Consider the following 12,596-nt stretch of genomic DNA (forward strand, 5'->3'; position numbering starts at 1 on the left):
TTATCAAGTCCTCTATACATTCTGTATAATTCATTGGTTGGAATTCCATCTATCATTTCAAAACCTACCCCTGCTCTCAATAAAGTAGTAAACATTTCTTTCCTTGTTACTCTCCTTTGGCGCCAAGTTTGCTGGTTATTCACTCTTCTCTCTCGAGGAGATCTATCCCTTCCCCAGTCACCTAAGTCATATAACTGTAAAATCTTATTTATCACTGTTGTAAGACGGCTCCCTACTTCTCCAAGCAATAAATTCAAAATTAGTTGTTTATAAGCAGGGGGAGCTGTCCTAATTATTAAATTCCTATGAGACAGTCCCATTGGATCATTGTAATATTTGTCTGCAGTTCCTATCATAATGGCAGTCTTCATTACCTCCTCCTTTAGTCTCATGATACAATCTCTAAGTGAATACCAGGGTCTGTGCTCAGTGGGCCACATAGAATCAGTATCATATCTCTTATTGCATCCCACAGCGGCTAATGCCAACAGAGTAGTCTTGCTATCACCATCTCCTTGCTGATGATGTTCCCTAAAAGCTTGTTGAACTAGAGGATCATGGCTGATACCTATGAATCTCATGCAGTCTGTCCCATCTACTGATATTCCACCGGCCCCTTGATCACTGAGTCTTACCATCCAAGATATCAATGGTTCTCCTATTCTTTGGCTGAATCTACTCAAAATATCTGTGACCTCTTGCGGTGAGAAATCTTCCTGAATTTCCCTTGTAACTGAATCTTCACCTCGGGTTTCTGTCTTCCTCCTTTGTATGGGTCGAGCCCTTGTCTGATCATTTAACCATCTCCTATTCTCTGTGTGAGGCACATCCTGAACCCCAGTAGTGTTTTGTGCCTCAGCCGGCTCTTTCTGGGCTGGGTTGAAATGCACTCTGGGCTTTTTTGGTCTCCTGTTGCTCTTAGCCACATTAATAGAAAAGTTCTCATTTGAGTCAGTTTGGTCTTCTGCTATCTGAGATTTCCCTTCTTCCTGTGGGGTAGGAGTGCCCCCATGTCTTTCACTTAATCTCAATCTTTCGTATACTAGCCGGTAGGCTGATAACACTATCCAGCTTTGCCTAGATAGTGATGCCCCTGACTGAATCCCAACTTCTCGTAAACACTTTTCTAAATCCCTAGGATCTCCTCTCCGTAGCCTTGGTTCCCAGTTTTCACAGGGTCCAGCTTTTTTAGCCAATTCTTTTGCTAGGGAGGAATAAATGGATCCTCCCATCCTGGGATATTTATCTCTTCCTCTGGAATTGTTCTGCTTCTAAATAGAGATCTTATACCTAGCGATCCTGTTCGTGACGCCAAATGTATCAGGAGGGCCGAGTTTATAATCTCAAAGAAGATCATAAACATGTCTGAAAGGTTCGGAATCGCCGGATAGAAGAAACTCTCAAAGTAGAAGGCAGAAGAATCAAAACATTTATTTAGGCTCCACAGTAACCAACCCATGAACCAGAAGCCCCATTTTGATATGTTGGTCATAATCTTCCAGGCCCAATAGGTACGCCTTGAAAGAGTAACCAGGAGGCTACAGAGAAACATGATTGCGTAAAGCAAAATCATGTTTCCCCCTTGATGGTAATAAGATTACCCACTGGACTGAAGTCTTTGTTCAGCTTCCTCCCGTAGATCAGCTCTGCTGCTGGCAGCTCCTGCCTCAGCTGTGTCTGTTTCTGAAACTGAAGCTGCAACTGAAACTGACGATGTAACGGTCGCTGTAACTGATGTAACTGTCGTAACTGTCGCTGGCTCCAACCGGAAAAGGAAAGAGAGAGAGAACTCTCCGAGCTGTCCTCTCCCCTCTTATAGGGTCTCTGACATCATCAAGCTCCGCCCAAATGACCAGGGCTGATTGGTTCTTGAGTTGGCTCCTCCCCCTAGGGTAGACCAGGTTCTGGAGCTAACACCTCCCCTCAGCCAGCCCCATGACTCCTCACACAGGAAGCTGTCTGCTTCCCGGCATGCTCCCCGGGCCTCCTGCCCCGGAAGAGCAAGCCACAGTGTCCAGAGGCTCAATGAGGCAAGCTGAGCCATTCAAAGAAAACAAAAGCCATTATGGCTACAGTGTGGTAGGGAATGAGACCCTGAAGAGTTCTGACTTGGATAATGATTTCTGTTCTGCAGGCACACACTTTTTTAATGGCTTCTCAACTTTATGTACATACTGATACTGAAAAGCAATGTTCACACTAAGAACCAAAAGCTAACTACCTCTTGGGCACGAAAACTAAATCTGTTCATTTACATACATGAAGAAGTTAGACCTCCATGTAAGGAAAGTAGTTAGAACTAGTAATCAAACAGCTTCCCTAAGAATGCTCTCCTGAATGTCCCCCACCATAAACTACTGAGCCTCCTTCCCATCCTCCCCCACACCTCCATGGTCTCTCTTCCTTTCAATCAGTCATCCTCTCCCACTCTAACGACCACTATATCTCACTCACCAACCTTTCTCTATAGGATCGCTTTTCCTTCTTTCTCATTTTGGTGCTCTTCCCATTTCTTCTGTCTCTCTCTCTCTGTCTCTCTCTATCTGTCTCTCTCTCTCTGTGTCTCTCTCTCTCTCTCTCTGTCTCTCTCTGTCTCTGTCTCTGTGTGTGTATGTGAAGATAAATAAGTGGAGAAAGAGACAGAGACAAAGAGAATGTGTTTAAGCTTTGGCTCAAAGAGAGGGATCTCTTCCACTGTGAGCTTCAGAAGCCTTTTGTCTCCCAGGCAACCTTTTCCTCTGGCCAACAAAGGCTTGTTCTGATTAGTTAACATAGACCCGGCTAGATCTGCTGAGCAAAATTACTTGGGTCAAAGGGAAGTTCCTAGGATGACCTATAATAGAGGCAAATTGTCAGGATTGGATATGGCAGCTGATGACTGAAGCCTGGCAAGAAGGCTAGATCCTTCCTCTCCTGGGAGGAGAGGCGTTTATCTTTTGTATTTGAAGCTGGATTTTGACAGCTGCTTTCAGGGTTGCCTGAGATAGTTGAACTTGATTGGCCATAGGGTTATATCACCTAGCCAATCAGAATGCTCCTAGGCCTGGCTGTCTTAATAGAGAATCTAGGAAAATGTCATCTCTTATTATTTTTTAAATAAAAAAGAATAAAAATATTTCAGGGAACAATCCTTGAAGCCATACTTGATATTGGTTACCTTCTACACTGAACATAAAGCTGGGGTGTGATTAATAAATTCCATCATTAATTGTAGCTATGGATCCCCCACATAGAGGGATTTATGATTTCATCCACGTCTGCTCTTCCTTTCTAACGCTTGTCCAGACCCATCCCCTCATATCACCTCAGGAGGTCATGTTTGCACAATTCTTCATTTGGAATATGTTGAAGCCTGTTCATGTCCACCAATTACACCCGTTGATCTATATATAGTATTAAATGGGAGGGGATGCTCTATCAATCTCTGTAATTAATTTGTTTTACACAGCACTCAGGTATTATTAATTCTTTCATCAGGTGAAACAGAGATAGAGATACAAGACCATATGTTAAGTACACAAGAGTTTCATTTAGAATTCAGAGATATGGACTTCCATGGCCATGCTTAGTCTACTTGCTCATGTTCTCTCTCAGTAACAATCTTTTGTAAAAACAAAAACAACAAATATTTAACAAAATCCTCACTAGATAGAGTTGGATGGTACCTACTCATCAGAGGGAATGCTGTGTGCTTTTGCAGAGATGACCAGTAGGTCAACAGTTAAATGTGTTAACCACTTCTAGAGTGACAGTCATACACTTCAATCTGAAAGAGAAACCATCTCATGGGGTGTGCAAGGTGTTGCCAGGTGTACTCTGTGGGGGCTGCTGGGATTGATCTAGAATATCCTGGAGGTGGGGGAAGTGGGGGACCTCCTAGTGATAACAGCTACTCCCTCTGCTTCCCAAGAATTTGGTGTAGGACCAAGGAGGTTCACTGAGTGGCCCACAGTATGAGGCCCATCTCCACACCCCCCTTCCAAGCTCTCTGTGGCACTGCTTTGACAGCCCCAATGTGATACCTCTTCTATTCAGCTATACCAGCTAAATATCAGGAAATACCAAGTAGATATTTTTCCCCTTTTGATTTCTGGTGTCATTTTGTTTTTGGTGGCTCAGCCCACAGTACATGGCTGTGTAACTCTTGTTAGTGTGGCAAAGGAAGCCCAAAACATTAAAACTGTAAACTGCAAAACACTGTACTTAAATTCTTCAGTCCTTAAATTTGCTGACGCTTCATAGCAAAATGCCAGGGTCAGGGGAGCATGGTTCAGTTAACTTAGAGTCTTTCCTCAAACTGCTTTCTCATATTCAAATGGTCACCAAGTCTCATCAATTTGAACTGCTCAGTATCTCTTGAATTCAGTTGGAAAGCTACTTTTATAGCCCAGAAGACAAGTCCTCAAACCTAGGCTACATATCAAATGGTTCGTCTTTCCTCTCCTTCTCCGTGAGGGAGCAGCAGCTTATTCTAAAGATTCTAATGGAGCAACCAGTCATTCCCTGTTGGTGTGAAGCAGATTGAGACTGGAATTTCCTGGTTAGTCCTTTAGCCTTTTGTCAGATGAAATTATCATCAAGTGAAGTTAAGATATTAATAAAGCCCCCTTTTCCCATCTCTCTCATGCATCTTCAGTTTCCTACTTTCCATCTGCTCAAAAACATGCTTAGGTCTTGCCCAGGAGTGTGCTGATAAATGTTTGACAACCATCCTGGGGAGGGGGGCAATGTACAGAGGAGGACATATTCTTAAATTTAATGTGCATCTTTAACACTTTAAGTCTAAATAATAAACAAAACAACAAATCAAGCCTTGATTTGCCTCATGTATCTTTCCAAGGTGTAAATGCTCACACTGAAAATTGAGCCATCAGCTCTCCCTCCCCCCAATGGCTAGCCAATCCTGAAAGTCTTTCTTTGAGTATACTATCCTAACCAGTTGATGTTTAAACTCTTTTCTCTTTACTTCTTGCCAAATGTCTTGGGAAAGTTGGCTGCATCTAATGCCTCTACTTTCTCCTGATCCAATTTCTCCTGAACCTTTTCCAGGCCTCCTTCTGGCTCTACCAATTCACAGAAGCTTTTCTTAGAGGTCCCAAATGACCACCTAATTGCCATATTTAAATGGCTTTTTTCAGTCTGTAGCCTTCATGAAATCTCAGCTGTTGGAAAATGGCTTCTCTTGGATACTCTCCATTTTTGGCTTAAAGAAATATCACCCTATACACTCATTCCTTGGCTTCTTCACTGGCTCCTAATCTTCCTGATGCCTCAAATCTCAATTCTCTCCCCATACTTTTTCTTGGCAATTTCACTCACTCTTACATCTCTGCATGTGAGGCTCTGCACTCATTTTCTGGTCCTGACCTCTTTTCTGAGCTCCGTCCCACATTATGGCTATTGTGCTTGTGATGTCCTAGACTTCAACATTGTGTTTCATCAGCAGTCCTCCTGGAACGTCCATCAACAGGTCATCCTGCGGCTTCTTCTTCCTGGTACAACCCCCTTCTCCCATTGGTGAATTCCTCCTGGATTCTCCATTTTGTGGAGGGACCCTGGACAGCCAGCTTTCTTTCCCCTTCCTGCTGTGGGGACTTCAGCACCATACCCCTGCACTGAGTACTTTTACCCCATCCTCTTTCCATCTCCCTCTTTGTGACATCTTCCCCCACTATGTTAGGTAGGCACTGTCTTTTTGATTATTTTTTGAATCACCAGTACTCCACAAAATACCCTGCACATAGTAAGCACTTAACAAATGCTCCCTACAGGACATTTCTCCTACGATGTCCTGCTGGCACTTCAAACTTAACTTGTTCAACGCTGAGCATCCTATCTTTCCCTGGAAACTTGACTTTCCTTCTTACTTTACTATTTCTGCCAATGGTACCACCACTCACTGCCTCCCACATTCTAAATCTTAGTCTTATTTTTGACTCTTTTCTTACCTTCACTTTTCTTAGACCATTCAATTACAAAGTGCTGTCGTTTCTCTCTCTGTGATATCTCTTGCATCCATCCACTTCCCTGCTTGAAGACTACCACTTTTATTTTCCCTCCTTACTCCTTCATTATCACCTGCATGGAATAATGTGAGTCTCTTTACTGGTCCTTCCTGTATTCTTTGCCCCCATAAAATCTTCCTTTCCTGATGCTGCTATGTGAAACTTTTTTTTTTTATGCATTGTTCCCAGGTATCACTCCTCTACTCAAAAATTATTAGAGATTCCTCATTACCTCCTGTGTAAAGTTCTAATTCCATTGCCAGTCAGCCACTAACTTCACATTAAGTGATTACCAAGTGCCAGGCACTGTGCCAAGTGCTGGGGATGCCAAGAAAGGCAAAAATCCTGTCCTCAAGGAGCTCACATTCTAATACTTTTCAGGTATTTATTCATTCATTTAATCAATCAACAAGCATTTAGGAGCTTTCCGTTGTGAAAGACAACACGTCCACATATACATAATAAAGAATAAAGATACACAGAATAATGATAAAATAAAGCCAAAGTAGTGGAGGAATACCTTGCAAATGGAAGATTAAGAACTGCTTAGAAGACAGTGCTTAAGTGCTCTTGAAGGATTCTAATTTGGTAGGGGGGGAGAGGGAGAACATTCTAAACATAAGAGACAGTCAATGCAAAGGCCCAGGGATGGGAGATGGGGTACCAAAGGTGATGCTTCAAAGCCCTCCACAATTTGGCACCAGCCTAACTTCTCCTGGCCTTACTACAAATGAAGGATGAATGAATGAAACAGCTTTAAGACCTCACTGCATATCAAGCATCATGCCAAGCACTAGCAATACAATTCAAAAGGGAAGAACTTACAGTCCATAATAGGCATAGACAATACATATAGGTCAAGGAGGGGGTATTTAGGTTTTTGGGGGCGTATGGGGTGTTTAAGGAGGACTAGCACCTTTGGTTTGAGGGCTTGCTGAGCCCTTTTCAGGGCTATTCATCCACCTCTGGTGTCTACTTGACACTCAACTCTCACCTGTGGCTCCAAGAAGCTACAGATGGTGCAGTGGCCACGCCATGGTAAGCTGTCTCAGCAGACAGGCTAAACCAAGTTGAGGGTAACCTATGGATCTCAAACCCATCAATGAGTTGGGGAGGTTGTATTGGCGATCAAGATGGGCTCTTAGCACTTATTCAACCAAGTGCCCTTGAAGAATTTGGCCTTTGTTTCCTTGATGAAATTAGGGGTCTTTGACGACCTCCTTGCCTCAAGGGAAAGCCTAGTTTACATGGGTTTGAGTGACATGTTTGTGACATCAGAGGCTTTTAGACCACGTGGGTTTAAGTCACATTTTTATGACAATTTTAAGTCACGTGGGTGAGTCGCATGTGTGACTCACCTTTGACCCTGAACAAGATATATAAAACCAGAGGTTGGCTTTCTTTTTTTGGAGCTCTGAGCCACAACAGGAGTGGTGTGTGACTCTAGGCAAGCCATTGTTACGAGCTCCCGGGCTTTGAAGAAAACCCCAATGTTCAGACTTTAACAAACTCTGGTAACTATGCATTAAGATTTGAATCAGACAAGATCTGTCTGTTGATGTTTGTAATTTGTTTGTGTTTGCTCTGAAGTTCAGGGTGCTGGCTTTTTCCCTGAACTATGAATGATATTTGTATGCTGGATTAAAGTAAGATGGTTAACCCCTTCACCTTGCTTTCCTTACTAAAGCAGATCAGAAGAACTTGGGCTTGCAGCATTCTGTGTGCTGGTTGGTGTTGGTTTTACACAGCCACAGTAGCAGCTAGCTGGATTGTTGAAACAGAGGTGTCTACTGCAAGCATATGAAGATTTCCCCTGGCAGAAAGGGCAGATGTCCTGGCAGATGGCCAGGAAGGTGGCTGAAGCAGTAGCTGCGGAATGATTAGAGCTTTGTCTGACATCAAAGGTGTCAAGGTCATACGCTGTATCCTGGGCCATTGACTGTCTTGACTTTTGTCTTGCCACCAGATTTTAGTGACTGTGGAAGAGAGAGTGAGGCTTTGTGCAACTCTGCCTCACTTAAATTCAATTCATGCATGAGTCGAGACATTCCCTTGTGATATCATTGGTCCTCTTTGAAAACGAGGGACAAACAACAAATTAGGTTTTGAGAGTTAAAGGCATAGTGTGTGGAACCAATGATCATTTGATATATGTGTCTGGAACCAGAAAGTGGAAGGGGGGTGGGGCAGGTACTACATGCAAGGTGGATGATGAGAAGACAGCCAGGGAGTGAAGAACGGCTAGAACCAGGTTTAGATGTAATTACTGAGTCACATAAACGTCAACCACCAATAACAGCTGGGTTCTAGACGGGTTTTGGGATGAATAGGTTAAGTCTTCTCAAGCAGTGGAATAAAACTCAAAGAGAAACAGATCCCTGCAGATGCCTACTGACTTAGAAAACATTATTCGTGTTATATTGTATTTGTTTTGTTAAACATTTCCCAGTTACATTTTTATCTGGTTCTGGCACACAATGGAATACTGCTGACAGCTAACGAGTATGACAGCTCTGCTCAAGCAGCAGTGGCAAGATGGCCCTTCCAATGATGATCCTAAGTGACATCCAGTCTGCCAAAAGCTTTTGGTATTGTCTCACTGAACCTCACACCCTTCTTAGAAGGCAGGCTGTCCCATGTTACAAATGAGGAAGCAGTTTCCCAGAGGTGGTGACTAGACCACCATCTGTCCACCGCGCCCGCCCCGTTTATCTCTGCCTTGTTGGTCTCGGCCTGGAATGCGCTGTCCACCTCTTTGCCCATTGGGTTATCATTTCTTTTTGGAACCCAACTCAAATGCCAAGCCCTTCAAGGAAGCCTTCCCTTATCCCTGTTACTGACAAGTAACTCCCTCCCCACGGGATTGCACACACCCGTGGTTTCATGAAGCTCAAGTATTTATTGCATTTGCCGGAGTTTTCAGCCCACGCGAGTATTTTTGGGAGAATGCCTGTTACTGAGGACCCGCGCGGATCCGCCGGGCTTTAGCGGTTGTTTCGTGGGTTGGATCAGCAGTAAAATCCAGAGTTCGGGATGAGCCTGAAGTCACTTCCCCAGCGTAGACCTCGGCCCCTGCAGCCAGGGCTGCCCTCCTCCAACCACCCCGACACCCGCCCCACCGGGCTCTGCCCCTCGCCCCCTGGGGGTCTCGGATTCCTATCCTCGGGGCAGCTCCTCCTGCTAGACTGATTGCTCCCCTTAGCGCAAGCCTTGCCCAGCCGCCTTTCGTCGGAGGCTACTCCCAGACGCGACGCCCCGCCCCCCTGACTGGAGGCTCTACCCCTCCCCCCTCAATGCCCCTCCTCCCCTCCGCGGGCAGGCCTGGCATGTGGCCTACCCGCAGAAATGACTCGGATTGGAATCTCTTTAACGATCACGGGACCTGCTAGAAGAGGGCCTGAGACCGCGGCCCCCGACGGAGGCCTGCAGCCCGCAGCCTGGCCTCCCGGCGGACCACGTTAAGGGCCTCACGGGCTTGACGTCACGTTAGCCCTGCGGGATGAACGCAGCCGAAGCCGCTCCCGGAGCCGCCGCGTGACGTCACTTCCGGTCATCGACGTCACATTTCGAGCGGCGGGAGGCCGGTAGATGTAACGCGGGCTCTGGGCCTCGGCGGAAGAGGAGGAGGAGGGGTGGAGGGGCGGCGCCCCACACGAACTCCGCTCCAGGGGCACTAGGCGCCCTTCGGGCGGCACCCGCGGGGCGGGGCGCGCTCGGCACGTGCCCCGGGCCCGCGGCGACCGAGGGAGTCTAGGCGAGGGCCGCCGAGCGGCCATGGGGCGAGGCCGGGCGGGCGCGAGGCCGCGCTCGTCTCGCGGTGTTTCCTGACCGGGCCCGGCTGATCCCGCTCGCCTCCCCGCCTTCGCCAAGCTCTCGCGAGAGCAGCGGGGCAGGGCAAGATGGCCGTGGGCCGCCGCGGCCTGTGAGCCGAGCGGCGGGAGGCGAGGCTCGAGCTCCCCCCAGCGAGCCCAGGGCGGGCTGCTGCGGCGGGACATGCGTGCGGGTCGGGCCCGGGGCCGCCGCGGGAGTGGATGCTGCGCCCCGCTGCCGCCCCGGCTGCTCTGAGCGCCCCCCGGAGTCCGCGGAGCCCGAGGCCGAGGCGGCGGCGGAGGCGGAGGCGGCGGCGATGACCGGCGAGAAGATCCGCTCCCTGCGGAGGGACCCGAAGCCCTGCGGCAAGGAGGACGGTGACCTGCTGGAGCCGGGCGACGACGAGGCGGCCGCCGCCCCCGGGCCCTTCACGGCGGCGCGCGGGGCCGGGCCCGGAGGCGGCGGGGGCAAGGCCGGCCGGCAGGGGCCCCGCCACCACTCGCACCCTGCGGCCCCGCAGCCCCGGCTGCCGCTCAAGCCGCCACAGGCCCCGGCCGGCCCCGGCTGCTGCTCGTCTTCCTCCGTGGCGGGCACTGCCGCCTCAGAGCCCGGCCGGGGCCCTTCGCTCTACCCCATGCACGAGTGCGTGTTCAAGGGCGACGTGAGGCGGCTCTCGTCCCTCATCCGGACGCACCACATCGGCCAGAAGGACCTTCACGGTGAGCGGGGGCGCCCCTGCACTCCTCATCCCGCGGGGTTCCCCGCAGCCCCCCGTCCTGGGGATCCCCGCAGCCCCCCCACTCCCGGGACATAATAGGACTCCAGGCCCGCGGGTTTCCGCAGTCCCCTGCCTCTCAGCCCCTAGGAACCCCGCTGCCCGGTCTCGGGGTTCTCACGCCCCAGCAGCCTTCCTTGTGCGGCCCCCTTGGGATGTGGGGCGCTTGTCGGGCCCGCTGGCGGGGGGCTCCTCCGTTTCCGAACTTTCCCGGGAGCCGGCCGTTTGTTTACTCCCCTTGTGGCTGCGGGAGCGGGTTCCCGGACTGGACTTTGAGTCCTTCCCTTCCCGGCTCTTGCACCCGCTCCCTCCGGGCCCCAGGCCCCGGGCTTAGGGGAGGCTTTTGGCGGAGTCCGGGAAAGGCTTGCCAAGCGCTTTGTTCCCGGCCCGCCTCGTTGGATCGGTCGGAACCGGAACCGTGGGGCCGCCCCAGTTCACTTGTGTGTTGGCTCTTGTGGGAGAGAATGCAGAAGCAGCTGCGGTCTCTGAAGGCCGGGATCCCTTCGGGCTGGCCGGCCTGCTGACCAGGGCGAGCTGTGGCTGGGAAGCCCAGGTTTGCAGCCAAGGGGCGTGCCCTTTTTGGTTTGGGGATGCCCCTGATGGGCCTTCTCCCTGGGTGAGCCAGGCACACGGTGAGAGGGTTAGTGACTTAATAGCTGCTCAGCTTGATTCCTTCGCCGTGTCTGGTAGGGTTGTGCCATCTCCTTAAGACACTGAAGAAGACTTGACTTATTCTTAAAGACTAATGCCTTTTAACCCTGGATTGTATTTTCATAGTTCAGAATGGTCTATTTAACAGTAAATATGTAAGAAGTTCACACTTCTGTGGTGCAGTACAGTCTACAAAGGGTTTGTGTGTAGGTTTATTACCTCTTTTTTCAGCAGAGAAAGCTGAAGCCGCCTTCAGTGCCTCCTCCAAAGTGGCTGAGCCCATGGAGCTGGAGGTTTTCTGTTGCTTATGGCAGGTGCTCCTTCCCCAATGCCAAGCATCTTTACTTGTATATTTGAACAGATTTGCTGTCCACCATTGTTTTTCTAAGAAATGTCCAGCCTCCTATGCCCAAAAGGATGTAGGAGATTATCAATAGAATTGCTTCTAAAATTAGGTCCCCTAATTCCCACTGTACTCTATAATCTTTGAAAAATTGGGCCAGCCAAGGAAATATTTTTAATCAGTCACAGTGGTGAAGGACTCGTTATTTATATAGTACCTTAACTTTCATACTACTGTACTTGTTTTACTAAGTTTGTAATATCTTAAGCATTTCAGTTTCATTCAGATTTTCCTGCTGTTTTACATAAATTATATCACAAACAAAAATATTACTTGAAATTACACCTTGTTTTTCTTCATAGACTATTTTATTTCCTTGTTTCTTCATTTGGATTGTTACAATAACAAGCTTAGTGTTGACTATTAGTAGTGGTCATCACCTGCTAACTCTGTAGGAGATAATTTATTAGTGGGAGGAGGGCTGTGTCCCTAGGTTTTTTTTTTTTTTTAGCCCATATAGGCACTGAACACCCTTATAGTTAATCTTTGTATCTTTTTGAGTGCTCAGGGCCCATGCAAGTCAAGGTTCTTATGGGGTGCTTGTGTTGGGTGCCGGTGCTTGGACCCCAATTCCAAGACCATATTTCTCTCTAGCCTCAAAACACTCTCTCTGGCAGTTTCTCCCCAGCCCAGGGACACTATGCCTAGCAATTACTCGTGAATGGGCCCTAGCAAAACAGTTATCTCTCTCCCTGGTATAGTAACAGACTGCACCTGTAGGAATTATTAGTTTGAACTGACTTAGTACTGACTCATAAAGATATTTAATACCCACTACATTATCTATACCAACTCCCTACCTCTTTATATGCATCCTGGACTCCTCATTATGTGTATCCTAGACTTAAGACATATGTATACTCCCTACGTCTGTCTTGTCAGACAAGACATCGATTGGTGGCAGACTGGGCAGTCTTCAGTCAGCCTTGAATGCTAATTAACTTAGGGTTGT

The 12,596-nt window shown here is 48.2% G+C and overlaps 1 protein-coding gene across 1 annotated transcript in view; it reads left to right on the top strand.

Annotated features, from left to right (window-relative positions):
- Nucleotides 1-9,946: 9,946 nt before the first annotated feature.
- The window catches only part of ANKRD13C (ankyrin repeat domain 13C), an 80,336-nt gene continuing 77,686 nt past the window's right edge, over nt 9,947-12,596 (top strand). The window contains exon 1 of the mRNA XM_036754528.1: nt 9,947-10,534. Within this exon, the coding sequence (XP_036610423.1) occupies nt 10,132-10,534 (403 nt within the window). The 5' untranslated portion in view covers nt 9,947-10,131. The remainder of the gene's footprint in view (nt 10,535-12,596) is intronic.

The sequence above is a fragment of the Trichosurus vulpecula genome, chromosome 4, assembly GCF_011100635.1.
Source record: "Trichosurus vulpecula isolate mTriVul1 chromosome 4, mTriVul1.pri, whole genome shotgun sequence".
Classification (NCBI taxonomy): Eukaryota; Metazoa; Chordata; class Mammalia; order Diprotodontia; family Phalangeridae; genus Trichosurus; species Trichosurus vulpecula.